The sequence below is a fragment of the Camelus dromedarius genome, chromosome 30 (assembly GCF_036321535.1).
Source record: "Camelus dromedarius isolate mCamDro1 chromosome 30, mCamDro1.pat, whole genome shotgun sequence".
Classification (NCBI taxonomy): Eukaryota; Metazoa; Chordata; class Mammalia; order Artiodactyla; family Camelidae; genus Camelus; species Camelus dromedarius.
The window spans coordinates 1,314,980-1,342,175 of NC_087465.1; the positions used below are offsets into that span (position 1 = coordinate 1,314,980).

The window sequence follows — 27,196 nt, forward strand, 5'->3', positions numbered from 1 at the left end:
AAGAGGTGATTGATATGCAGCGATTTTAGTGCGTCAGTATAGATACCGGTTTACGTTAACTCACTAGAAATAAGTTCTCATAAAATTTGAGGGACCTTGTGTTACTTCATCTCTGTTGTTCTCACTTTGATTATTTATCTATCATTGCAGATTAAAAAAATCAACAGAAACTTTCCTGTAAACCAGCAGGTAAGATGGAAAAACTCTCACAAAGAATCATGTATTTCTTTTATTTTATCTGTTATGGAAGGTAATCTTGACTGCATTTAACTTTTATGTGGAAATAATTGGTACTATCACTTGCCAACTTTAGGAAAATACATATTTTATTAGATTTCTTTTATATTATGTAATAGATCTGGGTTTTTTTCTAATATTAAAGGCAGTTTTAAGAAAAGCTTTCTATCTAAGTGAATTAAGTCAGAACTGTTTGGACAAAATAATCATATTTATTTGAATACAAAGTTGAATAACTCAGCTATTTACATTAGATCGCTTCACTGCGTCTTAACATTTGGAAGGCCTGTATTTAATTGATCTAAAAGTTAAAGGGAAGTTGAAAGTTAGCTGACAGTATTTAAAATGAGTCTGAATTACTGTCTGAAAGGAAAATCATGTCAGATTAATCAACCTAAGAATATAGTTGGCTTCTTAGACTAACAACTGACTATAGAATAAAATAATTGTTTATAAAAATAACTGATTCCACTTACAGCTTTATTATGCTAAACCCAACTTCCCTTGCTTTCATAAACATAACGTGAACGTTAATTAGAAGGAGAAGAAGTGAGTGAGAGCCCGGCTTCTGGGTCAGGTTTGTGTGAGGGTGGAATTGCAGTGACGGGACACAAAACTCTGACCCTTGGCATCAATCTCAGTTTACAACCGCTGATCAAAATCCAGACACCTCCCAGATCTGTTGGTAAATGGCGCTCCAGTCACAAGTTAATTTCAGTGGTGCAAATGTTTAAATCATCTGCAGCTCATTAAAACCAAGTTACTTCTCTTTTCTAAACCTCAGCTCCCTCGTCTGTAGCATTTGTGTGACAGCAACTGTCTTACAGGTTTGTTTTTGAAAGTTAAGTGATACCAAGTGTCAGGTTCTCAACATACGCCATGACTGACGTGTCACATTCATAAGTGAGTTCTTTGCGGTCTGCAGCTTATGTTCTGCTGTAAACTGCACCGTCAGTGACGCCCGCGGCCCGACTGCCCGCACAGCCACGTGTGGCTGAGCAGGTGCTGAGAAGGGCTTCGGAGAGCGTGCTGTCCGCTGGCCGCCTCCCCGGCCAGGCCACTGCGCCCCTCCTCCAGCCGACGCTCCGGCAGGTGCAGGGCGGGGGGCGTGTGCGTGTGTCCGGGGCCCTTGCTCCGGGCGCCGGGCCGGCCTCCAGCCCAGAGCGTCTGGTTCACCCTCTCTGGGCTGACGCCTGGGAAGCTCCCTGTGTCCCTCCCAGCCCAGCCCAGGTGACTCCGAGGCTGGGAGCGCGCCGGTGACATCCTGGAAAAGCAGTTTAACAAGTTCCCAGGGCTGAGCAGGGGGAGTCACGAAGCACACGTGACTCAGACAGAGGCTCCGCCAGGGGGCGCGCTTGCGACGCCCGGGCCCAGACGCGGTCGCTCCACGGTCAGACGTGGGAAACGGAAGATCTACTCTGGGGGAGTTCCTGCCAAAAAAATGAGCGAAGAATCTTTCATTTGAAATATTTCATTTCAGAATGACTCTAATATTTGTGTTTTCACCCCCCCCCCCCTTTTCGACCCTCAGCGTGCGCCGTGTTAGCACTGAGTGTGATTTAACCACCGAATAGTCAACCCTGACCGTCCCGGCTGCGCGTTATTTACGGCGACAACTGCAAGGGGCGTGTCCCCCGAGCCCCCTCCCGTGACGAGCGACGTCCCTCCCCACCGCGGCTCGTATCTAGGGCTCGAGTAACACTGGGGGAGTCAAATACAAAGCTGAAAATAAACCGTAATAAAAACTACCGGTATTCTGAGCCACTTGTCTATAATTGTCACAGATAAACATTAGCATCCATGGCTTTTTATTTGTTAGCCTTTTAATATTACTGTAGTGAAATTTTATTTCAAATCTCTTAGCATTTCACAATTTTAGATTCATACTGAATTCTTCTTGACACTTTAAGCAGGAGTTAATAGATTTTTCCCTTACCACCTTCCTCCGTGCAAATGAAGTCTTTCAGGAAATAGGGTTCGTTTATAGGTCAACGTTCCTTTCTGTGCATAATAGGGAAAACTCACCCGCAAGGCGTGATAGCAGAGCGCTAGAAGATCAGGGAACATCCTCCACTGAAAATCTGAGCCGTTCCTCCCCCACTTCCCCTTTGGTAGCCATAGTTTGTCTTCTATGTCTGTGAATCTATTTCTGCTTTGTAAATAAAATTTTTATCTTTTTCCAGATTCCACAGATAAGGAATTTCCTGTGGTATTTGTCTTTCTGTTTCTGGCTTACTTTACTTAGTTTGATGATCTCCAGGTCCATCCATGTTGCTGCAAATGGCATGATTTCATTCTTTTTTATGGCTGAGTAGTATTCCATAGTATAGATACACCACTTCCTCTTTATCCATGAGCATCTTTAAATGGCACTGGCATATCCTCTCATGTGTCTTTCTCTACATGTTAAGCGTGTTCCTATTTTCTTCTTATTGTTTTACTTATCTGTAAGCTCTGCATACTCAGTACAGGAAGGGGAGTTAACCTTTGCATTTTTATGTAGCCTAAGTCAGCAGTCTTTTGTGATGGCTTACAGGACTTGTGCTGTGCTTCTTGCAGGCCTGAAGAGGCCAAGGGAGGGCGCTGTATCAGATTATTAAACTGTTCATGCAGATAAGGATGCTGACCAGAGATGTTCTGCCCTCTGGGCTGGGGCCTCAGGGGGCCCTTAGCAGCCTCTGCTGGGGCAGACTTGGGCCCTCGCCTCACTCTCTTGCCCCACTTCTGTACCACTGGCTTCTCCCATAAGTGCCTCCACCAGGAAGCAAGAGGCGAGGGGTCAGCTCTGGAAGCACGTGATGTCAGCAGTTGCGGGGCACAGTGTAGAGGACGAGCCCCGGTCCTGGGGGCCCGGGCACAGCGCACATGTGAGCAGTGCCGTGTGACGGCTTCTCTGTGAGTTACACTCTGTGTGTTGAGATTTTTTTTTTCAGGGGGAATAATAAATGACTATAGTAATTATTTCATTTTGCACCATATTAAGTGTGTTTCATAGTGAGTAACAGTATGGAATCAATTTTCTTCTTTCTATTGGACTACCCTTAAAATTCCTAGGCACATATGAGCGTGATGAGCATTTATAATGGAAATAAATGCTTAATCTTATATTTGAAGCCACCATGATAAGCGTTGTGCCTTTTAAGAGTTTTTGAGAACTTTTCTCTCCAGGATAATAGCTGAAAGATCTTTTGAACATAGTGATCTATAAAGAATGTTTTACAAATTCTTAACTCACAGGAAAAGATTTGGTTTAAATATACATAAATTTTTTTGATTTAGTAAGTCTTCTGAATAGCATATTAGTTCTCTATGGTGTACACTTGTGTGTTGCTAAATATATGATTTTATTCAAACAGTGTTTTCTGTGTGATGCATTAAGTCTAACTATTATGCAGAGGAAGAGCGTCAGCTGTTGTTTTGTTTTTTTCCACTAGTCCTGTAACATGTTAACAAGTGTATCAGAACAGAGAGATGAACCTTCGGGTCTGAGTACCGTGTTAGTGTGATACTAGGAAGTAGACAGTGGCCTGGCGGTTGCTAAGTCCTGCCCTGCACGTTGTCTGCAATGATGTCCACGGTGTTGAACATGTTGTAGTATCTGTGCTCCATTGTGTAAGTATGACTTATCCTCTTAGTACGAAGCCGACTTCTCATCTCTCTCCAGTGGGGCAGACCTTCCAGGGCATCAGAGCAGGGTAGTCACAGACAGCGACTCCAGGACCCATTTAGTGACTTGTCCAATGGATGGTTCGAGCCTGTATCTGACCAGCAGTTGCACAGGGATGTGCAGGTGACTTGGATCAGATGTGGCTCATAGATGCAAGTCATCTGGGCTCAGAATTCACTTCCTGAAGAGGCTGAAACAGCAGCCGACATGGGGTCAGAAAGCCTCGCGTAGAGGAAGGAAACACTGGCCAAATTACTAAGGCTTCATTCTGTGGCCGCTCTTAGGCATTTAGCACAGGGCAAGGGCCTGCCTAAAAACTGGGGAAATGGGCGATTCTGTCATCAGACTTCTACTGAAAGACAAGACTAGAGTGGGTGTGTGGTGGCAATGATAGACAGGGTGCACGTTTTAGGGAGCCTCAGAGTGCTGGCCCAGCGCAATTCCGCGCTCTCTGAGCCCAGAGGCGTGCGGCCGGCGTGGCTGGCATCGCCCTGCTGCAGGGGGCGCAGACTGCTGAGTGCAGGCTTCCTTGTTGTTGGGTCTGGAACAAATGAAAGGAGTCTCTTTTGCAAAACAATAAAAGAGTATCTTCCTTGAGCTCATGTCTTCGTCACAGAGACTGCATCCCTTGTGGAGGACAATGATAAATCACAACACATATTTGAAAATCCAAACCAAGAAGCCTGAATTCAGTGACTTATGACCTCATTATGGTCAGGCGAAACACGTAAGGAGAGAAAAAATGTGCAAACGTGCATTTTACCTGTATCTTAATGAACTGGGAAATACAGGTATTTTGTGAAGCACAGATATCATCAATTTATTGATGTCACTATATTTAATTGTTGTAGTTACGTTTATAAAAGCCTTTAATACATTTAAATCTTCAGATAATCTCATGCATTGTTAGTGAGAGGTCACACGTTTCTGGAGGGCAGTCCTGCATTAAGTGTCAACATTAAACTGCACGTATCATTTGGCTCAATAGTTCTTCTTTTTTAAAGGGCATTGTTAACAGAAAGAAGTTTACGTGTAACAGAAGGATAAAGACAAGACAGTTGTCCCACCAATAGAAAAATTGTCACATAGATTTGTTACAGTTGTTCCCTGGATTATAATACCAACGTACTCCAACAGGTCTATAAGTGCAGAAATAAAAGTTTAAAAATTAAACACTCACCCCCACAATAAATCCACCTTTGGGTTTTTTCTTCCCTTTGCACATGTTTCTAGTTTTAGGAGGATGTCTTTGAGATGGTCGCCCCTGAATGTCCCTAGAGCAAACACAGAGTCCAGAGGATCTTGAAGATACAGTTTTCATGTTTCATTTTATATATTTTGTATGTTTGATTTATTTTTAATAAACATTTGTATAGATATTATTTATTAGCTTAAAAATATATTATTTATTAACATTAAAAATGAAAAAATAAGACAAAAGTTATGTTACATACAATTCATTACCCAAAATAAGAAAATATAGATGGGACATATGATTATTTGTGACATAGCAGTTCTTAAGGTTTCAAGTGAATTTTAGGTTTTAATTACATTTTGAAAAAATACCAGCATATCTCTGAGATACTACAGAAACCACACTTGCTAGCGCCGCACCTGAGGGAGAGCCTTGCTGCCTGGACCCCTGGACTGCAGTTCTCGGGCCACTTGCCCAGCAAGGAAGCAAGGACGCTCCCTCTCACCAAGTGTGGCAACTTTTCTGGGTTATTAGTTTTGGTTCCGTCCTCAGAAATGAAAGCGTAAACCTGGTGGGAGAATGAGTTTGTCAGGCCGGCCTCAAAGTGTGTTCTGACAAATTGGTGCAGAGGAGAATGTCATGATAACGTTTGTAATGACTTTTAACCACTCAGTGAGCAATGACCCACACTGAAATTTGCATTTTAATTACATAATCCGACCCACTGGGGCATGAATTAATTTTAATCACAGTTTCAACAACAGGCAGATTTAGGAGAATGACTAAAATGGATATGCTTAATATGCATTTGTTGTCGTGACAGAAACTAAAATTTTTTAATGAAATTTGTTTGAATTTCTTAAGCTCTGTATAATAGTTTATTTTGTTCCTTGAGCAAAACTAAATGCAGAACACGCGTCAATGTGCGTGAAGCACTGACAAGTGCTCGGTGAGGAGCCTGCAGAATTGCCATGAGGCCGTGTTTAGGGCACTGGACGTGCTGGGGAGCAGCTCTCCCTGGAGGGAGTGACGCAGCACATTTAGAAGTTAGTAAATACTGGATACTCTATGGTAATACATCAGGAGGAGGGAGATCCAGAAGCAGAATGGAGATGCGTCCGGAGGAAGGAAAACAGGAGTGAACACTCATTGGCTTATTGTGACATTTAAAGCAGTTCAGTTAAAGCTTCAGTTAAACTCCTCTTGGGGTTTCCCTGTGGAGAAGGTCCTCTGTTGAACCTCCTACAGGGGCCCTGGAAAGAGGCTGGAGGGAAGGCACTGCCGGGGGTGTGGACAAGGCAGCAGGATGTTAGCAGATGTCGGACCATTCCTTAGAGGTGGAGGGGTGAGCACCTGCCATTTCATAAGAACTCCCCGTAGCGTCTCACCCCTCTCTGAATAACACTGAAGCCTTTATAAGAGAGCCTCTCTCAGAGTCCAGTCAAGAGGCAGAAACCACTCCTGTTGTTTGAACAGAGAGAATTTGATGTACAGAATTTTAACCAGATATCAAGTGTTAAATACGTGACTGAAAAGGTAAACAGAAGGGACTAGAGTTAGCGCAGAGGTAGCAGGAAGCAGCCCCACACCCAGGGCTGAAGGGACAAAGGGAAGAGGCCGTGCACAAGGCAAGGGGCTCTAGGAAATGAAGTAACCGATGGGAGATACGTACGAAGAGAGATTTAGTTTAAGGAGGTGGCTCCTGTGAGTGTTGGGGCTGGAAATTTGAAATCTATGAGACAGGCCAGCAGGCAGAAACTCAGTCCTGAGGCGGAATTCCTTCTTCTCCAGGAAACCTCAGTTTTGCTCCTAAGCCCTTCACCCAATTAGGAGAGGCCCACCCTCATGGAGGGGGACCTGCTTTATCTACAGTGAGCTTGTTGCAGATGTTCATCACATCTACAGATGAACGTCACAGCAGCGTCCAGGCCAGCGTTTGATCAAACAACGAGGCATCAAAGCCCAGCTCAGTTGACACGTAAAACTAACCATCACAGGCAGGAATAATTAAGATGTGAGAATGGGGTCTGGAGGACATGAAATTCAGGCTTTGAGGAGGAGAAGGCAGTGCTGGGCTCATGCTGGGGGCTCTGAGCTAGAGGAGCAACTTTGTGGGAGGAACATGTAAATTTGGCCTCGGAAATGTTGGAAAGCCTGTGAGCAAGACACAGCTGTGGCTCCAGGAAGCCTTCCTGGGGTGATGCCCACAGGAGGGCGGACAGGAAGCAGACAGGAGAGGTGTGAGCAGACAGGACCCCTCCTTCACTCCCTGTCCCCTGAGCCGACCCCCTGCCCCCGAGTGTGAAAAGCCAGGCCAGCTTAGCAAAGCTGAGAGGTGAGGCCCCTGGGTCATGAAAGAAGTTCACTGATTCTCCCAACCAGATCTGCTGCCAGAGTAACATGAGTGTCAGTCACCGCACCTTGACCTGCAGGGAACCCATGGCCTTTCGCACCTGAGTGTCAGTCACACCCCAGGAGACAGGCTGGGGAGAACACTGCTTCTCTGCCTGTGCCCAGGCAGAAGTCACTGTCCCCACTCCCAAAAGGACAGGACTCAACCCATCCTTTTAAGACAGGATGGAAGGGGCGAGGGCCAACATTTCTAAATGTCTCTCCCAGGGCCAGATAAACCCCGATGTCTCTGGATTATGTGGCCTGGAGAGTCTCCAAGCGCTGAGCCTCCTCCTTTTTTGAAATGAGCACGGGAGAGAGCAAGCCGGTCCCCCGGCCCCCGGGTCTCAGCGGGGACCTGTCTGGGCTGCAGCCGCTCGGCCTCACAGGGGGATGGAGGAAGTTTTATTATCCTTCAGTTCAGAGCAGAGCAATTAACTGGAAAAACAGCTATGAATCTGGAATCTGATTCTCCAGATGTGCAGGGTAGAAACTGTTTCTAGTAACAGTAAAGACAAGCTTGTCCTGTCTTGTTCTGGGAGCATTTCCTGGTCTCTGGAGCGAGGGCTTTGCACAGGAGCCCCAGGAACTCCAGAGAGCCCCTTCTCATAGTACAGTGAGCGGGCAGGCATGTTTCGAAAGCGAATACATTTTGTTTCGCACAGTTTTCTCCATAATCATGGATCATGGCCCTGGCTATGTTATAAATCTGGTTTAACCAGAACACGTTTGTACGGTTGCCTGAATAGCATTCTTTCCTGATTTCAGGACAATTTTTAGCACTTTGTAGAACTTCATCAAATCAGTAGTAAGTGACTCCGAATCCTGGAGCCAAAAGGCTTATTCGCGGGGGTGATTATGTGTTAAATGGGGCAATCAGAGGACGAGCCACGTCGGTGGCCGCGGACAGGAGGACCCTGCGCGCCGCTTTCTTCGTCACTTCCTTGAGCGTGATGTCGCTGACCCGACTGTGCACCCCTTTCCCCTGACACGTGGAAAAAGACGTAAGTGATGAGCGGCGCAGAGGAGCACAGTGAGGGTGCTCGCCGAGGAGCGCCCTTCACCCCCTCGGGGGCAACGGGTTGGTTTCACGCGCGTGGCGCGCGGACCCTGCGGCCCTGCCGCGCGTCCCTCCCGCGGCTCCGCGGCTGCCGGGCTCCTGGCCGCTGCACCCCGCGGCGCCCGCTTTCCGCGCTGTGGGGAGCCTCCAGGTACAGCCCAGGTGATGCGGCTGATGTGTCAAATGATTCGTCATTAAGAAATGCTTTAAAACAAGCTCGCTTGAAGCAGAAGTACTGCCCTGTTTAGGAGACAACGTTTTTCACCAGCGGTCGGTTTTTACAGGCCTGGGATATACCCCTAACTGCAGACCAAAACAGCCCCGAACACAGAACTGTGCACTAAGTTACATCTGCACTTACAGTTACACTCCAGCTGTGAAAGGTGGGGCAGGCTTGGGAAACGGTGGAGTATGTCATACAATGATACGTATGCTCTATGCTTTATTTTATTATCTTTTATTAGTTTAAGAAGATATTTTGTGTGCTCTTCCTATCCTGAAATACTAAGTAAAAGAATGAAATCATGTCTAACTCGGAGCCAAATATGAGAAAACCAGTAAAAAAAAAACAAAAAAACAAAAACCCAAGGCTAAAAGCATGAGGACCGTCACACACAAAGAGAAATCGTGGTTCTGCCGTGGAGGGTGGGGCCACGTGTGTTCACTCGCAGGCCCGGTGTGGGGTGGGTGGCAGCTGTCTGGCCAGGCCGAGTCCCCAGCCGGGGGGACCCCAACCCCATCTGAGCGAGAGGCGTGGCTGAGATACCAGAACTGGGGAGAGGAGGGTCATCGGTGAAAACGCCCTGAAACATAGTCAGAGGGTGAGCTGACGCCTGAGACGTGCGTGTGAGAGGCAAGGTCTCAGCGGAGGGAAGCCGGCGGGGTGCTGGCAAAGCGGAGGCGTCTCGGGCCTGCGGGTGCTCTTTGCCTCGCTCCCCACGGGCGTCGCTGCACAGAGCTCGCAGTGCAACATCACAAGGAAGGTGTTCACACTGATGCGATCCCTCCACGTTGTCGCCTTTGCCCGGTTTTCTTAGTGTGCAGTGGGTGTGTGTGTGTGTGTGTGTGTTCAATTCTACACAGTGTTAGAACACGTCGGTCCCCGTCTCTACCGCCAGTCAGGAACCTGAAGGTTCCCGTCCCCATCAGGCTGCCGTGGGTCACCCTTCAGCTACACCCACCTCTCTCCCCTCACTCTGTCCTCATCTCTGACAAACAATCATCCGTTTTCCATTTCTAAAATTGTGCTATTAAAAAAATGCTGTATAAACACAACAGCATAGTAGGCGCATCTTTGGGGCCTGCCCTCTGCCCCCAGCGGCTCATGCTCCTCTGAAACAGGAGACGCCTTCCTCCTCTCTCAGCTCCCCAGGAGGCTCACCCCACGGTAACCTCAGCTCGGAATGCTAAGTCTCACCGAAACTTATCAGCCCGAATTCCAAAATGCAGTCACCTCCCCTGTGCCTCAGTCACGCACACACGAGACTCCGTGGTGGGACCCATCAGGCACAGTCCCTGGGGCTGATTCCTCTCCATCCCTGGACTGTGAGGCTGAAGAGACCATTCCTCTGCCTCCAGCAGCCTCAGCGCACAGCAGTGAGAAACGCATATGCTGACGGTTACAGACATTCTGGTTCACAAGGGGAAATGGAAGGTCAAGAGGAGTCACTGGTCTGAAACAGTGCTGGACTCCGCAGGGCAAATGCTGGATTCCCTGATTAGGTGTGAGACCTGGTCACAGCTCCGTGGGCCTCGGCTCTGCCTTCCAGGCCCTTGACCTGTGCGTCCCTCTCCCTTCATCAGGAAAGCTGGCGGGTGTTTGCCGTTGAGTCGTTCAACGGCTGCTCCCGCGAAGAGAATTTAGGGATTTTAAGAGCCTCCTTTAATTCTGTATTCTCTCTGGCCCTTTTGTGCTTCCAGTGGCAGCCTTTCTGCTGAGATCGTTTTCTTACTAATTTCTAGGTCTCTCATGGTTTCCAAAAGTATTCACTCTTCAGGACAAAAGCCTGGTCGGTTCCTGGAAGGAGGTGCCAGAGGGGGGCTGATTGCTGCACTCGGAAAGGGGAGCAGGGGGCCTTCGGGTCCCGGGGGAGGGTGAGCGTGATGCCAGGTGACACCGAAGTCTGGAGTGAGATCCAGTTTGGCCTTTTTCTTGAGCTGATTGACTACGGCTTTTGGGAGGGTGTCACCCAGAACAGGGACGGAGGAGACAGGACGCATCTGCTTCAGGAGGTGGGTGAGCCAGGGCAGGCACGAGCCCGGGCTCCCCCCAAGGGCTCCGGCCCAGGGCAGCCTGGGGAGGCTGAGGGAGAACGCGGGAGGCGGTGGTGGCCGCCGTGGCCACAGCACCTCAGCATCTGTGAGGCTGTGTCTCCGTCTCCTGGAAGCATCACCAGAAGCAGGCGTGGCTCCGTCAGGTGCTGTGGGTGCCGCTGTCTGAAGTGAGGACAGGCGAGCTTCCGAAATATTTATCTAGAAATTGCACAGCACGCATCTGAAAGTGCCACTTCATGTGTACAGGACACGACTTCCTTCCAGTCCTACTCGTCTTGGAAATGTCCTGCTTGAAACATCCTATGCCTGCATTACTCGTTTGTTTCTTACTTTAAAAATAAGATTAAGCAATACAGCTTTTCTTTGGAGTTGTTATTTGCTATGACAGGTGTAGGAAGAATTTACTGAAAGTGCATTGTGTCTCCTCCACCATATAATTATTTCACACGAGTCACAGTAATGATGAAAAATAAAAGCGCCTTTGACCTCTGTGCAGAATTGAGAACAGCCCTCTCCTGTGACACAGAAAATGCTGAGGTCGCTCTCTGACCTGGACAACAGGCATGAAGGAACATCCCTTACAAACCCGACAACCTCGGTCTTACTGGCTACATCCCCAGCCTGTTCCTCAGAGCTACACTCAGGTCAAAATAGTAAAATTGTATTCAGTGATAATTTTTGAAAAATATCAGTATACTGTTCTGAATATTTCAGCTTCCAGCAGGTTAGAGAGGTGGAAAGAGACAGCAAACTCAAATTTCACAGCCTTAGGAAGCCCAGATCTGCCCTTCCTGTGGTTATGTAGACCACTTCATTCTCTTTTTCTCTCGCCAGTACAGAGAAGTCATAAACATAGAGAAACTGTACGTTTTATTAAATTGAATTAAAACAAAACCCTCTGACTTAATTAAGAAATAATATAATGATTAAGGTGATATAATTCTTATAACTTATAATAACTAAAATCTTATCTCGTTGCAATGGTCTCAGAATGACGGGATTTAACCAGGTTGGTTAGAATACTTTCTTCCTATAAAACTCATAAAACTCTGTATTATTTTTAAAGTGAGATTGTTGTAAAACTGTTATTAATAATTGTGTGCTGTTTTAAAAATGAAGTTTTATCAAATATAAGACATTATAGAAAATTCATAAAATGTAGATGTACAGCTTGATTATTCAAAAGCCAAACCCCTGTGTGACCACAACTTAGGTCAAAGGAAGTGGACTGTTTGCAACTCAGATTCTGCCTCCCGCTCTGTTCTGTTCCCTGTCACACCTGGCTCACTCGCTTCTAAAATAACTACTATCCTGACAGCTTGGGTAGCGATTGTCTTAATTTACTGTAGTACCGTTTATTCCAATCAAGATGGCATTCCAAAACACTACCATAGTTTATCTGAATCAACTCATATATATATGCACATATGTATACACATATATTTGACATATTCCATATATATATATATATATATATATATATATATATATATATATATATATATATACATGCTGCTTTCAATCAGCATTGTGTTCTGTGAGGTTCACTTACGTTGTCCTGGGTAACCACAATGTTTCATTTTTCTTGCTGTATACTGTTCCTTTTTGATATCACGGTTACTGTACTCATCTACAGAATATATTGGAGGGCACACAGTTCATTAATATTTTAAGCCATTTGTACATGGTTGGGACTACTAAGAACAGTGTGACAGGAACATTCTTGTACATGAGCTTCAGGGCACCTGGGCTGAGCTTGCATTAAAAGTGAAGGCTCACACTCTCCCCGGCTGCATAGGAGCTCTTACGTTTCTACAAGCCCTCACCATAATTTGGTATTTTCTGTTTTTTAATTGTAGCCACTTTGGAAGATTATACACAGGAAATGCATACTGGTTTAAAATTGCATTTCTTGTAGTGTGATGGATTTAGATCTTCCATGTAAGGCTCTAACTCATTTTGAGTTGATTTCTGTTTATGATGTGAGATAAAGGTCCAGTGTCATTCTTCAGCACGTGGGTGCTGTTCCCCCAACACCACTTACTGAAGAGACTGTCCGTTCCTCACTGTGTGTTCTTGGCATCTTTGTCAAAGATGAGCTGACCACATGAACGTGGGTGTACTTCTGGGTTCTCTGTTCTGCTGCATCGGTCTGCCTCTGCTTTCATACCAGTATCTTACTGATTTGATTACTGTTGCTTTGTAATACATTTTAAGATCAGCAGGTGCAACGCCTCTAGCTTCGTCTTACTCATATGGTTGTCGTGATTCAAGTACCTGTGGTACCCCCTTAATTTTAGGATGATTTTTCTATTTCCGTGAAGAATCTCATTGGGATTTTGACAGGGATGGCATCACATCTGTCACTTTGGTTATTAGGGTCACTTTAAAGTATTAATTCTCCCAATCCATGAGCACAGGTGTCTTTCTATTTATCTGTATCTTCTTTAATTCCCTTCAGTAATGTTTTATAATTTTCAGTGTACGAGACTTTCACCTCCTTGGTTAAGTTTATCCCTAAGTATTTTATACTCTGGTGCTATTGTTAATTTAATTCAGAGACTGGTGAATGAGCACCTTCAAATAAAGTTAAAAATAGCAAAAGGGAACAAAATTAAGGATCAATGTGCAAATTGAAAAAGAAATGAAAACAAGAAAAAACGTTGAATCACATTTTACAGCAGGTAAAACGTTCCCAAATTTTTAACATAGCATTCCTATGCTTTTCCATTTCATTACTGAGTATGTTTCATAATTTTGTCATAAAAGATTTTAGCCAGTGTTTTAAATTATCTGCTCAGTATTACGTTTCTGTGTTTGAGGCTTAAATCTGCCTTTGAAGGGAAAAGCAAGCAACTGTTACTCTGTAATCTGAAAGCAGGATAGCCTAGACTGTCCCCTGGGTCTAGTGTTAACTGTCGTTAATAACCACAGGGTCGTCTACATCACAAACAAGGACGCGCGCAAACGTGCGTGTTTAACACTTCTGCGCCTTCCCGTCTAACTGGCTCACACAGTCACCCCTTGGTGCCTGCGAGGGCTGTTCCCGGCACCGCTGCGGGTGTCCCTCCCGCAGTCTGGCCTCCACATCCGCGGGTCCTGCGTTTGCGGGTTCAGACGACCCAAGATCATGTACTTCATTCACAATCCCCACTGGGCTGAACCCCGTGGATACCGAGGCCGACTGTCATCTATTAACTGGCACCATAAAATTAGACATTCACACTTCTGAAAGCAAAATAATCACAATGTAAGTCTGCTAAGGCGACGAAGAGCGTGGTAGAAGCTACAGTCCGCTTCTGAACACTTTTACACGCGAGGCAGAGCTGACGGTGACACGAATGCGACTCCGTGCAGCTCCCTGCAGCGTTTCTCAGGCTCAGGATGGTTAACTTGTACCTGGAGAGGTGCTTTTCCCCTTGGAAGGTAAACACATAGTGAGGCTGGTAATACACTATAGGTTAAAATATTTCTCTTCTCCGAATATATTTATCAGTTGAAAGAAAGCAGTGCCCAGCGGTTGTAACTTCTGGGCTTAACCCATCAGTGTAAATATATGCGCACAAAGTCACCCTCGATCTGGGTTAGTGCTAGGAAATCCCGGGGAAACGGAAGTTCTGCGGTGCCTGGAATGCTAGGTTTGTCCTCATTTTGTGCATTGAAGTCTACGTTCCATGACGTTCTGGCTTTCGTTGTTTCTCATGAGAAATCAGTTCACAGTCCGGCCATTGGTTCTGGAAGGCAACGTGTGTGTGTGTGTGTGGTTGATAAACACCGACGGAAACACACAGACTCTTAGAGTGGTTCACATTCACTTACTGAAGGTCGATCTGGTTCACGCACCTTTTGTGCCAATTAATCTGACAGTTTTATGAGGAAAGTCGAACACCACGGGACGTGAAGAGCACACAGAAGCCACCTGGCAGGTGCCTGCGTGCGCGCGTGTAACGCACTGTGTGTGCCTGTGCCCCTGCAGGTCGTCTGCATGGGCTGGTGCGAGGCCCGGGAGCCGGACCCCATCCAGGACCGCGCGTACTCGCCGGCGTTCCTCGCCCTGAGGGGCTCGTGCCTCTACCGGTTCCTGGCACCTCCAGTAAGTGTTCCTGTCCGGCATTCTTCATCGTCTCCGCGTCGTCGCAGCACAGCGGCCTCAGGTCCACAACAGCAAATGGCATGTGCCCATGTATTTCAAAGCTAAGATACAGAGAAAGCTAGAAAAAAGATGCAGATGCTTCTGAGAGCATCTTGCTGGCGTTAAACATTAACTTCACAACCTGGGAAAACCTAGCAGGCCTTTCTGCTTAGGCCGCCGTGACGGGCAGGCCTCGCACATTTGTCCACAGAGCACGGCCTGCCCCAGTCGGTCAGCAGGGCTCTGACAGGCGGCCTCGTCCTGCATCTGGTCCCGCGGCTGTGCGCGAGCTGGGCGTGGGTAGCCGCTCGCCGGCGGTCGTGCTTTGGGGACATGCACCTTACGCAGAGTCGAGTCTCAATTAACGTTTACTGAGTATAAATATTAAATGTCACACCGCTCACTCACAAGTCTAGTAACACATACGACCTTGAAGTATCAAGTTAGACTTGAAGCAGTTTTGAACGTCTTTGTTTACACAAAGCTCAACGCACCTGGAAGACAGGAAAGAGACATAAAGATTTGTCTCTTTCACAAGTTCCTGCTGTTCCCACTCTGAATAGTTTCTTATGACCAATCAGGCAAATAGGTGCTAAACACAAGTAAGGAAGCAGCTCGTGGCGCTCGGCGTGTCGCCATGTCCAGGGGCAGGAGGGCTCCTGGTCTCCCTTTAAAGTCACAGCCGGGGCTGCCGTGGCATCTGGGAGTCTGTGTGTCACTGGTGGGCAGCAGGAAAAAAGTTCCACATGTGAAACACACACACTCGGTATTTACATGTAGAGGACACACGCACTATCTAAAATGCATCGACACAGTCGGGGGCAGAAATTGTTGCGCATCACGTGAAATCCTTGCTGAAATGGGAAGAGACGTGGAGGTGAAACCTGGGCGGGGGTGGAAACGCCGTCCCGGGGTTTGTGTGCGGAAACCTCGCAGCTCAGAGTCTGTGTGGTGCGCGTGCGAAAGTCTCATGGGTGTTCCGTGCTATATAAGAAAAGACAAAAAGAGGGGCTGTCTTTCTAAAACAAATGGCACATGAGTTTCTCATCTTTTTAAAGGTGACCACGTGGGACTGGACCCGGGCGGAGAAAACATTTTCAGTTTATGAGATTATGTGCAAGATTCTCAAGGTATGATCAACAAGTGGTGGTCATTTTAACTGCTTTTCTTCAGCCAGTAGGGGTCCTGGGCTCATAGGTAGTTCATGGAAACAAACGATGCATGGATATGAAAGAAAACACAAGATAAAGACAAAAGAAAAAATATATATGGTTTAAATCTGCTTTTTCATGTAAAAATATGCTTTGAGATTTTGTTATGTCAAATAATATTCTTCCCCCAAAATTATGACTTTGTGATAGGTTTTACCTATCCCATCGTTTGGCCATCTTTTTAGCCAGTCTCTTAATTTTGCCTTTAGACACCCCCCTGTCAGATATATCGCAGCATCGTTCTCTGACACTTGAGTGTTGCTGTATTCCAGGGCCTCTGCTAAGCAGTGTGTGACTGGAGACAGAGGTGGAGGCACCCTGCTTTCAGCGAGCTGGCGTTTTATTAGGGTGACACCGTGTGTGGTTAAGGGGCCCAGGAAAAAGAACAGCGAAGAATTGAAAAACTCTTGTGTAACCTCCAAGTTATTTCCTTTAGTCTGAATTCTGAGATTTGGAAATCCCGGGCAGAAAATGTTTGAATATATTCAAGACGCTGGATGCGTTTATCTAAACTGCCTCTAGAAAACCCTTGGCACTTTCCGCTGCTGTCACAAGAGCCCGGCGGTGCCCGGTGGTCAGCACTCTGCCCAAATCACAGCCAAGCAACACTTCTTACCTTCCCACATAAAACTTGCCATCGGCCTCTTAGTTGCTCTGGGGAAATTTTCACCTGGGTTATACGGCCTGGAGAGAAATATTTTCAGACATTGAATAACACACACCTACTCTCACTTGTCATCTGTGAACAAGGAAGCTCTCCGGCCGCGAGCCAGCGCCACGCCAAGTAAAGCCCCAAGGGTGCCTGCCGGGTGCTGTGACCTGGACCACCCCGCCTGCCCAGCCCTCCGCCCACCACCTGCTGCAGCCTCGGGCCACCTGCCCGCCCACTGGCTCTGGCCCCTCCATCCCCCTCCGCTCACACCAGCCCCGGCTTCTCTGTGTCACCGCCCCCCCAGATTCCTGGAATCCTTTGCTCCTGCCTCTGCTCACCTGTCACCTCCCTTGCCGCCCTTTTCTCATTCTGTATAAATGGCAGTGTCCCCTGGGGCTGGCGTCCCTGAGTTAGCAGGCGTTGCTGACACCGGCCTTGTTGCCGTGACGTGGCGCCTTGTTTGTGCTGTGACTCCTCTCACCCTCTCCAGACCAGCCTCCCGGGGACAAAGGTGCCACCTGACTGGCTCAGAGAGACGTCCCCCCACCCGAGCAGTGCCTGGCGCAGCCGGTGGGCAGTCCTCCTTGGTTGAACGTCAGCTGAATACCCCCTCCAGGCACAGATAGGCCAGGATAAAACACTTTCAGAGGCAGCCGTGGGTACCTGCAACCTTGAACTCTGCTCCAAGATGTTTCCATGCTTATAAGTTGTTTGTTTTTGTTTAAAAGAAGTAACACTAGGGGAAAAAAAAGCATCTGATGGGCCTGCGATGTAAGTGGCATCTGGTTTGTCCTGACCTGCTCTTTAGAAGATGCCTCGGAAGCCAGGCCAGAGGTCAGACCACGTATATTCAGGAGAGCTAACTGAGCTGTTTGGCCCTAGCACCTCCCCTTCGTTGGACAAATTGTGCAGGATTAACTGAACACATTTTGTGAGATGCTTGCGAGCCAGACACCACATTGCACAACGACCCTCGCTTTCTACATCTCCCCGGACACGGCACTCATACAGGAGACTGGGGTTCATAAACAGAGGTGTCGTGTTAAGTGACACAGTAACTCCTTTTATGGCTCACGTTGGCCAGACCCGCATGAGCCCGTGCCAGAGAGCGGGTGTCTTTTACTACCTGAGGGCTTCGGGAAACGCTGGCTCGGCTTCGGCGCAGGGAGATGCTAAGATCATCAAATAGCTACAGCGTGGGGCCTGGGAGGGAAGGTGGAATGATTTACTTCATTTAGTTTCATAAAGAGAAAGCTCAGAGGTGACTCGATATTTGTCCTCGAGGATAGAAAAGGTGACTTCTCAAAATTGGTGACCACCTGTTTTGAATCACATCTGAAGAAAGATTAAGAGTAAATCAGTATAAACTGCGATGTGAGGGATTCCGTTTTCAAAACAGGAATAGTCAGAGATGGAAGAACCATCTTCACGTTCCAAACACTGAAGGCTACAACCTAGAATTGCCTTCTTTGGATGTATTTAAACGTGGGACTGTTTGGATTCTTTCTTAAAGGCAGGACCATGGGACCAGCCACAACTCCCACCGGTTACGACCCCATGAAATTCACCCTGAGGGAAACACGTGGCACCTGCCCCAGCCCCGCACCGCACAGCCTTTTCTCCTGAAACCACCCTTCCCGGGGGTTTCAAAGCGTGGGCTTGAGGGCTCGTTTCCGTGTGATGCAATTGTCCTCATAAGTAGAATATTAGAATTGGAATTGGAAGATGAAACTTGCAACTATTAATTAAAACCATTCATCTCAGTCAGCAGCTCTGAAAGTCCTCCCTTTGAATAATATTATGAGAAATTAATGTGAATGTTCTTGTTTCGTGTGTTTCTTGCTTGTGTGCTTTTCTGGTTCTAGTTTTGCTAATTTACAGCAGAGAAGCTTCTGTTTGCTTCAATAATAATGTCTTAGGGAAAATGCAGACATCAATCAAACTGATAGTGAAAGCTGATCCAAGTGTATGAAACAGGGACTCAAGAAAGCAAATCAAATACAAGGATAAAAGTTTCTTTTGATAATAGTGTTTTGTGTGCACACCGTATACTTTCTAACAACACCGCATGGAAGAGCATTTTCCCTGATGGTAGCCAGCATTTTTCACATGGGTAGTTGTCTTCACTGAAACTCTGCTTTAAAAAGTTCTTGGGTATTTTGGGGTGGGGGCAGTAATTAGGTTTATTTACTTTTAATGGAGGCACTGGGGACTGAACCCAGGACGCCCTGCGTGCTAAGCGGGCACTCTGCCCCCGAGCTACACCCTCCCCTCTCCTCTTTTTTTAAAGTAGGAATTTTCTTCCCAAGTTCCCTGACTGAAGCTAAATCTAACACATATTAAGCAAATGAAGGAGCTTAAGCCAGGCTGTGTGGATAGACTGAAACAAGGGGTCATTGCTCAGGACAGAGAGTCGGCTGGGGTCACTGTCTCTCCTGTCCGAGAGTCCTCGAGAATCAGCCTTGCCTTTCTCTAAGATATCAGTTAATAAATATATTTGTATCCAAATCAGGTAAATTCCGTGGCAAGTGGGATGCTGCTTGGGACAGTGTTGTCTTCTTAAACCACCCCTGTGCTAGGGTCCTGCTGGCCTGGGGAGTCTACCCCAAATTTACCTTTAAGCCACACCCACCATAGATTTCCGAACCTAAGAATTCTAGCCTTAGAACATGTGTTCTCATGCCAATAGTCAGAAAAATTTGTGAACGGCAGATGTATTTAAAAAAATATATTTCACCCTAAATTCTAGAATCTCTGAATTTTTAGAATAAGTTCTTGTTTAAGTCACTTGACCTCTGCAAGCCGTAAAGACAGAGGGATAATGGGCTAATGTCTGCAAGAGCATTTCGTCATGCGCATGATGTGCTGGGACAGAACTAACACGCCCGTACAGGCACGCACACAAAAGCCCTCAAGAGCGGCAGAAGGGTCAGACGTGCCCGGAAAAGAAACTCGGGCCAGTGTGTACACCTCCAATGTGAATGCTGGTCGGTATTTTATAGACACGGAGCCTCTCCGACTGCTTGTTCATCCTGCACCTCATCGTAGGCAGTCCCACACATCTGTGTTACAGAGGGGGCTGTGTGTGTGTGTTTGCGGGTGGGTGTACTGGCGTGTGCGTGGGCGCTGGAGTCTGACCCAGCCCAGCTTTTCAGCAACAGTCAGCATCAGTGACGGTGATACATAAACGTATCCGCGAATTTCGTCTTTGCAAGAGCTTCAGGCAAGTGCGGGCACTGATTCTAGGAGAGGTGGAAATAAAGCTGACTTCTGAGCTTCAGCCGGTGACTCCCCAGCACGTGTGACCCGAGTCCCTGGGGCCAGCAGCCTCTCGACTGGGGACACGACCGACATGTCCGAGTCCCCTTTCCCTCCTCAGGAAAGAGAAGAGCACAGCCGACGTGGATGGATCACTGTTAAGACTGATTTAGAGACTGTATCTGGCATTTGCCACTGTGCCTGTTTATTGATAGCAGGGACTCCAGTTTCCCAGGAGAGAAAAGGGAGGAAATTTAAAGTTTTATTTCTTCTTTTCCCAGATAAGGCAACTAAAATCCCAAAGATAAAAAAATGAATTGACTTACATATATAGGGCATTCACTTGGTTTGATTTTAATTGATTTTTAATATCTAAAATATCTTAAGTTTTATTTTAAATTAATTTTAAAATAATAGTTATAAATTTTTTTCAATTACTTTTTTCAGAAGTTGAAAATTTTACTTTTCAGATCATGAGATTTACGTCTCATGATTTATGAATATATGAGTAATAACTTAAAGGCTAGATGACTTGGAAAATAATTTTTCTGGCAGGTATTTAATGACATTTTACTAGGAAAGTAATTTTAACGTCTTGTTATCTGCCATAGCTGTAAAAAATGGAAATACCTTCGTGTACTTTACTTTCACCTGCTTTTGATGTATTTCTACACAGCACAGAAGAGGGGAAGTTACATAATTATTGAGCTAATATCATTTGAAATGCAAGCTGTTTTCCACATTGGTCATATTGGCTGAATAAGATGCAAATACCCTTTTTGTTCTGGGATGTATAGAACCAGATTTATAATAAAATTTGAGTAATTTCCCAAACTTTATCTTTTACAAAATCTAATGATGGAAAAATATTCCTAACAATATGTTAATTCATGTAAAAATTTTCACTACACAACAGGGTTAAGAATGGTATTTGTATAAAAATGGAAGACGGCACTATACTGTGTTATCATAGTACCATTTTTGTGCAGAACTTGGTGTGCATTTAATGTCTCTTTAGAGACTGAATCATTCCTGAGAGTCTCACTGAAAATTAATTGGCAAGATTTAATTTTGTTGGTATGTTTTCCACTCAGTTTATTTTATTTTTATTTTTTGGCAATGGGAGGTAATTAGGTTTATCTATTTTTTAATGGAAGTACTAGGGACTGGACCCAGGACCCTGTGCACGCTAAGCACGTGCTCCACCACTGAGCAATACTCAGCCCCCCTTCCCCTCATTTTAAATTATGAGAATAGTTGCAGAAGAATGAAAATCATTATTTGTAGCTGAAGAATCCGTCCTAGGCCTGGTCCTCTCTTTTCATTAAAAAAATCACAATTTCTGTTTGTTTTTAAATAACTCCATGCTTAGATCGAGTGATTCCCTGATTTGCTATAAGCTCAAGCAGAAGAAGCAGTGGCAAACGTAAATGTACTAAAGTCATGTAGCTCATAGAGTAATTTAAATTTAATATAATAATGTGAACACATTTATCCTTACTTTCTCATTTTCATTTTTGATCCCACACATGCCATTAACTTGAAGAAAGGCCATAGCTGTTATTCAAACAATGACAAGTGTATTTGAAAGAGAGTGTGACAAGCGACTCGCTGCGTCACTGAGCACTGGGTGAAGCCACCGCAGCTCAGTGGAGAGAGGAGACCACACGCGGAAACCTGGCCGTGGGGGCAACTCACCAATTTGGGGGCAGCTTTTCCTGCCTTTAGTCCTGTACATTTTAAGCAAAATAGAAAATTTACGGCTGGCAGTATCTCCACGCTCAGTAATTATTATAAAGACACGGTTTGTCTTGCTTGTTTGTTACAGTTATTTATACCCGTTGGCCTTAGACGAACTACGCACATTATTAGCAAACATACTTGCAACATGTGGCTTCTGGGTCAGGCTGCTTATTAAGCTGACGTGTGGCCCAGGAAGGACGGCGCTTGGTTATCAGTCTGCAGAGTGTGCAGGAGACTCGGAGTAAATCTAAAAACCTAGAGAGGATCTTTCTGAAGGAAAAGTAGTAAATGAGAAAAATGCACAAAGGTATGCTCAAGACACGTTGGCTGTCACTGTGTCAGCACTGATGGATCATGCGCGCCAATCAGCATAAAGAATCCCCCAGACGGTGTGTCTGCAGGGGCCACATCACAGCCTGACAGAAGGTGAGGTGTGCAGGCAGCAAGTTTAAGTCGCAGTGCGTGGGGAGCCACATATGTTTACTTTTTTGAGTATCAACATTAACAGCAGACATTCCAGAAGCCATGCCTTCTCCGGCCAGCTCGTCCCGGAAACGGGAGAGCTGAGGTCGCCCCCGGCCGCATCTGAGGCTGGGCGCCTTCACTGTGGCCCCGTGACGAGGACACCAGACGGAGACAGGAGGACAGCAGTGTCTTGGACAACTGTTTTCTCTTTTCTTCTGGTTTAAGCACAGATTTCTGCTAATGTCTCTGCCTTTGTTTCTTTTTTATTTATTTACTGTTTTTTTATTTATTTATTAAATTATTTATTTATTTATTAAAGTAACAATGCTGTGTTACTTTCTGGTGTACAGCACAGTGAGTTGGTCATACATATATATGTATCTTTTCATATTCGTTTTCATTATAGGCCATTACAAGTTACTGAATATATTTGTCTGTGCTGTACAGCAGGACATTGTTGTTTATCTATTTTATGTATAGTAGTTGCATTTGCAAATCCTGAACTCCTAACTTATCCCTTCCCATGCTCTTTCCTCCCTGGGAACCATAAGTTTTTTCTTTTTCTGTCTGTGAGTCTGTCTGTTATGTAAATAAGTTCGTGTCTTTTTTTTTTTTTTTAGATTACACATATAAGTGATATCATATGGTATTTTTCTTTCTCTTTCTGGCTTACTTCACTTAGAAAGCTGCATTTGGCATTATTTTCTTTTTCATGACTGAGTAGTATTCCAACCTAAGTGTCCATCAGCCGGTAACTGGATGACTATTTTCGAAGCAGATCTTTGAAATGTCTCAGCTGTAGCCACATTTCACTGAACCTCTGAACGTGGACCCCAGCCTGCTGCCTTTCTGCCCTCCCACCCCACTGGCCCTGCTCCCTCCAAGTCAGGGTGTGTCCTGCTCCTCCCGCCCTCAAGCACCGCCCCCCATGGTCTTCACAGCAGGTGCATTTCTAGCAGGGGCACCTGGGCTCATTCAGGCTGGGCCGACGGCCCTCACTTGTGTCTCTCAGCCCGTGAGGACCCTCTGGTCTCTTCCTAGAACAAGGCTTTCTCCTCTCCACTCTCTCTCCAGAATGATGTGTTACTCCTTGTGTTTCCTTAGCACTTTACCTCTATAGCACTGTCTGAGAGATGTTTATTATTCTTATGTATTTGTCTCCCTCTTTGAACCGTGAGGCCTGAACACCCAGATGACTGTAGGGTGCAGTGGCAGTCTGCCCACGAGGAGCGGCTGTTAATTCGGTAACAAGTGGCTACCGGTGGTCAGAGGTGTCGCAGTCCTATCTGCAGAGATGACAGAGGCTCTGTCTCCAAGAGCTTGGGTCGTGTCACAGAAGATGTAAATCAGGTTTTACAGGAGTGAGAGAGCTAATAACTTGCCAAGAAAACAGAAAATCTGAGATGAAGTTCCTTTAAGATCTGTGACAATGTGCAATTTTGTGAGAAGGAAAAACAGCAACACTTTTCTGGGTGTTAATGACACAGATTGTTTTATATTAACAATTTTATCTGACAAGGAACATTAAAGCCAATTTAATAAACCATAGAATTTTCTCAAGGACATCTCCCTGACCTCCCAGCCTATTGTGGGATAAACCATATTCTTACTTTTTACAGGGGTCTCCGCTGACATATCGACTTGTCTAGTTATGTATTCAGTGTCTGTCATTGTCACTCTCCCTGGATGTTGTAAGCTCCAAATTACTAGAAAGGATGGCACGGTCTGCTTACTTGGACTGCGTTTTCAAAGATACAATGCTTTCGTGTTCTCCCTTAAGATAGACTCGGAAAATCCATCACTACAGAGAGAATGTGTCTTCCTTTAAGCTTCCAGAACATCAACAGGCAGCGGGTGTCAAGGGAAACTCTGGAGCCCAGGAAGGGCTGCCTTTCATTAGCTCTTCTCTAGTCATTTTAAACATAAATAGAAAAAACAAGGACAATTGGAATTCTTTGTAAAATTGCTATTATTTTGAAAACACCTGCCAAAGCAGAGAATTCCTTCTAGCATTTTGGGTGTTTAATACCTTTATATACCTCTCTATAAAAAATGGTTAGAGCCATCAGTGACTGGCAGTTTTCAGTATACGGCACATGCGATTCAAAGGCTCTGTGTGACATACTGCGTGGAATTAGCTTGTGGCATCAATTCTTAGCTGCGTTATTTTCCCCTTTTAACATCTCTGAGATGGCTGTACAGGCAGATGTGTGAACGCATCAGTGGGAAACTTCTAGTAAAACCAAGAAATTGCTATGTTGGTCTTTCTAACTCAGTGAAATACGGTTCCATAAATAAGGTAAATGTGTGTTTTTTTTTAAAGCAGTAAAAATTCTGAGACATAGTAGATTCATTTTTTTCGTGTCTCAGGTAGAATAATATTTCCATGATACTTTGAGGGCCATAGAAATCAACTCAGCTAAAAATGCCATGCTTCGAAGGCTCTCTTAACATCTGCAGATACATTAGGAAGTATTGTTTGGTTTCATCATCTTCACCTTTCTGTGAGGAGGAAGGGCGATTGGGTGTCATCCATCTGTCCAGGAAGAGGCAAATCTCACGCACTCCTGGTAGTTCCCTTGCTCGTAAGAGCTGAGGCCAGAAACCCTGACGTCTAGCTTACGGACTTGCCCCAGGGTCAGTCCGAGATTTTGCGGGCTAGAAACTGGCTGCCGTGACCATCTCAGCAAAGGCTTGGTGACGTCAGAGAGAGGGGGCGTCACGACGGGGCTCCCCGCGCCCCGGGCCGCGCGGTTCGTGTGCAGCCGGCTCGGCCGGAGGGCAGGTGAGGGCAGGTGAGTGCAGCCCGTGTAACTCCAGGCTTCCACCAGGACAGCGACCTGCTGGACCGGCGGAAACACTGCTTCAGCGTGCAGTCCGAGTCCGGGGAGGACCTCTACTTCTCCGTGGAGCTGGAGTCCGACCTGGCCCAGTGGGAACGAGCCTTCCAGACAGCGGCCTTCCTGGAGGTGGAGCGCATCCAGGTGAGAGTCTGCGGCGTCCAGGGTGTGGGCCCCAGGGGCGTGCGCGCGGCCCTCGAGCGCCAGCGGCGGGGCTCGGGCCTGTGAGCGTCCGCGACTCGCCCACCGGCCGGCCGCTGGTGGCAGCGGCCGCGCGGGCCCTGAGACACCTCTCCAGGCCGCTGGCCGCCGCGCACCGCAAACCTATTCCTCATTTTAACTGGCGTCTGCTCTACCCGGAATCTGAAGCAGGCGGCGGCCCTGTGCGCCGTCCCCGCTCCCCCGGTCTCCGGCCCGAGGGGCTTCGTCCCCTCCCGGGGCTCTTTGCGCCAGAAGCCTCCCCGGTCTCCGGCACTTCGGTCGCAGCCCCGCCGCCGGTCCCGTCTGCGCGCCCCCCCCGCGCCCCGCGGCCCCCCCCCCCGCCCCGCCCGCCGCCGGGGGCCCTGCTCCCCCTCCGTGTTCGGGGGCCCCGCCCGGGGGCGTCCCGCGCGGGGCGGAGGTTCCGGGGTGACCTGCTGCGCCTGCCGACCGCGGCCCAGGGCCTGTCGTCCCTCAGGAGCATCGGCAGGTTTTGTGACGCCTCGTTCCTTCCGAGCGAAGTTTTCTCGCCCAGACGGGCCCCGGGCGAGAGCTGGCAGCCCGGCCGCTGGGGCGCTCGCGCCGGGCCGGGGGCGCGGGGGGCCGGGGGTCGCCCGCCGGTCGCGGGCCTCGGGGTGCGTGGTCTTCAGTGGAGCTGACCTGATCGGTGGCATTATCCCTTCCTTCCTTCCTTTCCGGCCACAAACGTCCATATTCAACCCGTGAGTCACACCGCTGTGACGTGGAAGTCCGGGGGCGACGAGGCGAGGACTCGTTCTTCCCTTTTCCCTTCGCTCAGTTCACACTTTCCAACAGTCCTGCTGACCTGCGTGTATCCAACAATGTGACTGAGAATCGTTGTTTCCATAGTTTAGCTGTATAGAGCCTCAATTCAGTAAATAGATACTTTAATATCAAAAGTGGAAAGATGAAAAATACCTTCAACGTTACTTGATTCCCAGTGTCCATATCCAAGTCCGTTTCAGAGCGTTGCACAGGGTTGTACAGGAGTTGACGTTTTTGTGATTGTTACCTATAGTCTCAGGTGTTCCTAATTGCCGTTCTTCTGGCCTATCACATCACTTGGAAGCAAATACATGGCGATTTCTACCTGCTGGTTTCAATTTAAGATTTCATTTTAAGTCTCCGGATGCTTAGAAATGAGATAGAGATAAAATCATGTCGTTCCATTTGTATTTTACTGCTGTTCATTGTCTTTCCTTTTTTGTTAATCTGGACCTCACCGTCTCTAAGCTGACATCCTGAGCAACGCACTTTTTTGCATTAGCACCTTACATATTTATGCTATGGATTTAAGGTGCATATAGTAAGCGGAAAGTGAAATATTTAATGCCTTTTTAGCTTCTGGTTGTTTTATGGATTTCATAATTTCCCTTTGTTTACTCTACCAGAAATCAATAGTCAATGACTGAACACTGCAGTTCTATTTCAAAACTCAAGGACATGAATATACTTACATGAAGAACCTTGTGTGGTTTCCATGTTCTCAATATTTCCACTACCATTAAAGTTGACAAAGAAATAAAGGAAGACACATGTCCTATTGTGAAACAGGCATCCAGGTAGAAAACTAGCAAATTGACAAATACAGTAAGAATTAATCAGTTAAATTATTTTTATTTTGAAATTGGTTTTCCTTAACAGTACAGCACCTCAACATTTTCTAGGTTCTAATCTATTCCTTTATCTGTTTATGTATTTTCTAATCTCTAATGTACCTAATATTGATATAAATATCAACATATTTATCTAGGGGGTAGTCCGTTGAAAACAGGTATTTCTAAACATCCTACATTGTCATTTAAATTACCTCAAAATTTGGAAAATGTAATGAACATTGAAACAGAAATAT

At 46.5% G+C, this 27,196-nt stretch overlaps 1 protein-coding gene across 1 annotated transcript in view; it reads left to right on the forward strand.

Annotated features, from left to right (window-relative positions):
* The window catches only part of SNTG1 (syntrophin gamma 1), a 357,912-nt gene that overhangs the window by 310,571 nt on the left and 20,145 nt on the right, over positions 1-27,196 (forward strand). The window contains exons 13-16 of the mRNA XM_064480809.1: positions 151-189; positions 14,801-14,917; positions 16,015-16,086; positions 25,117-25,269. Of these exons, the coding sequence (XP_064336879.1) occupies positions 151-189; positions 14,801-14,917; positions 16,015-16,086; positions 25,117-25,269 (381 nt within the window). The remainder of the gene's footprint in view (positions 1-150; positions 190-14,800; positions 14,918-16,014; positions 16,087-25,116; positions 25,270-27,196) is intronic.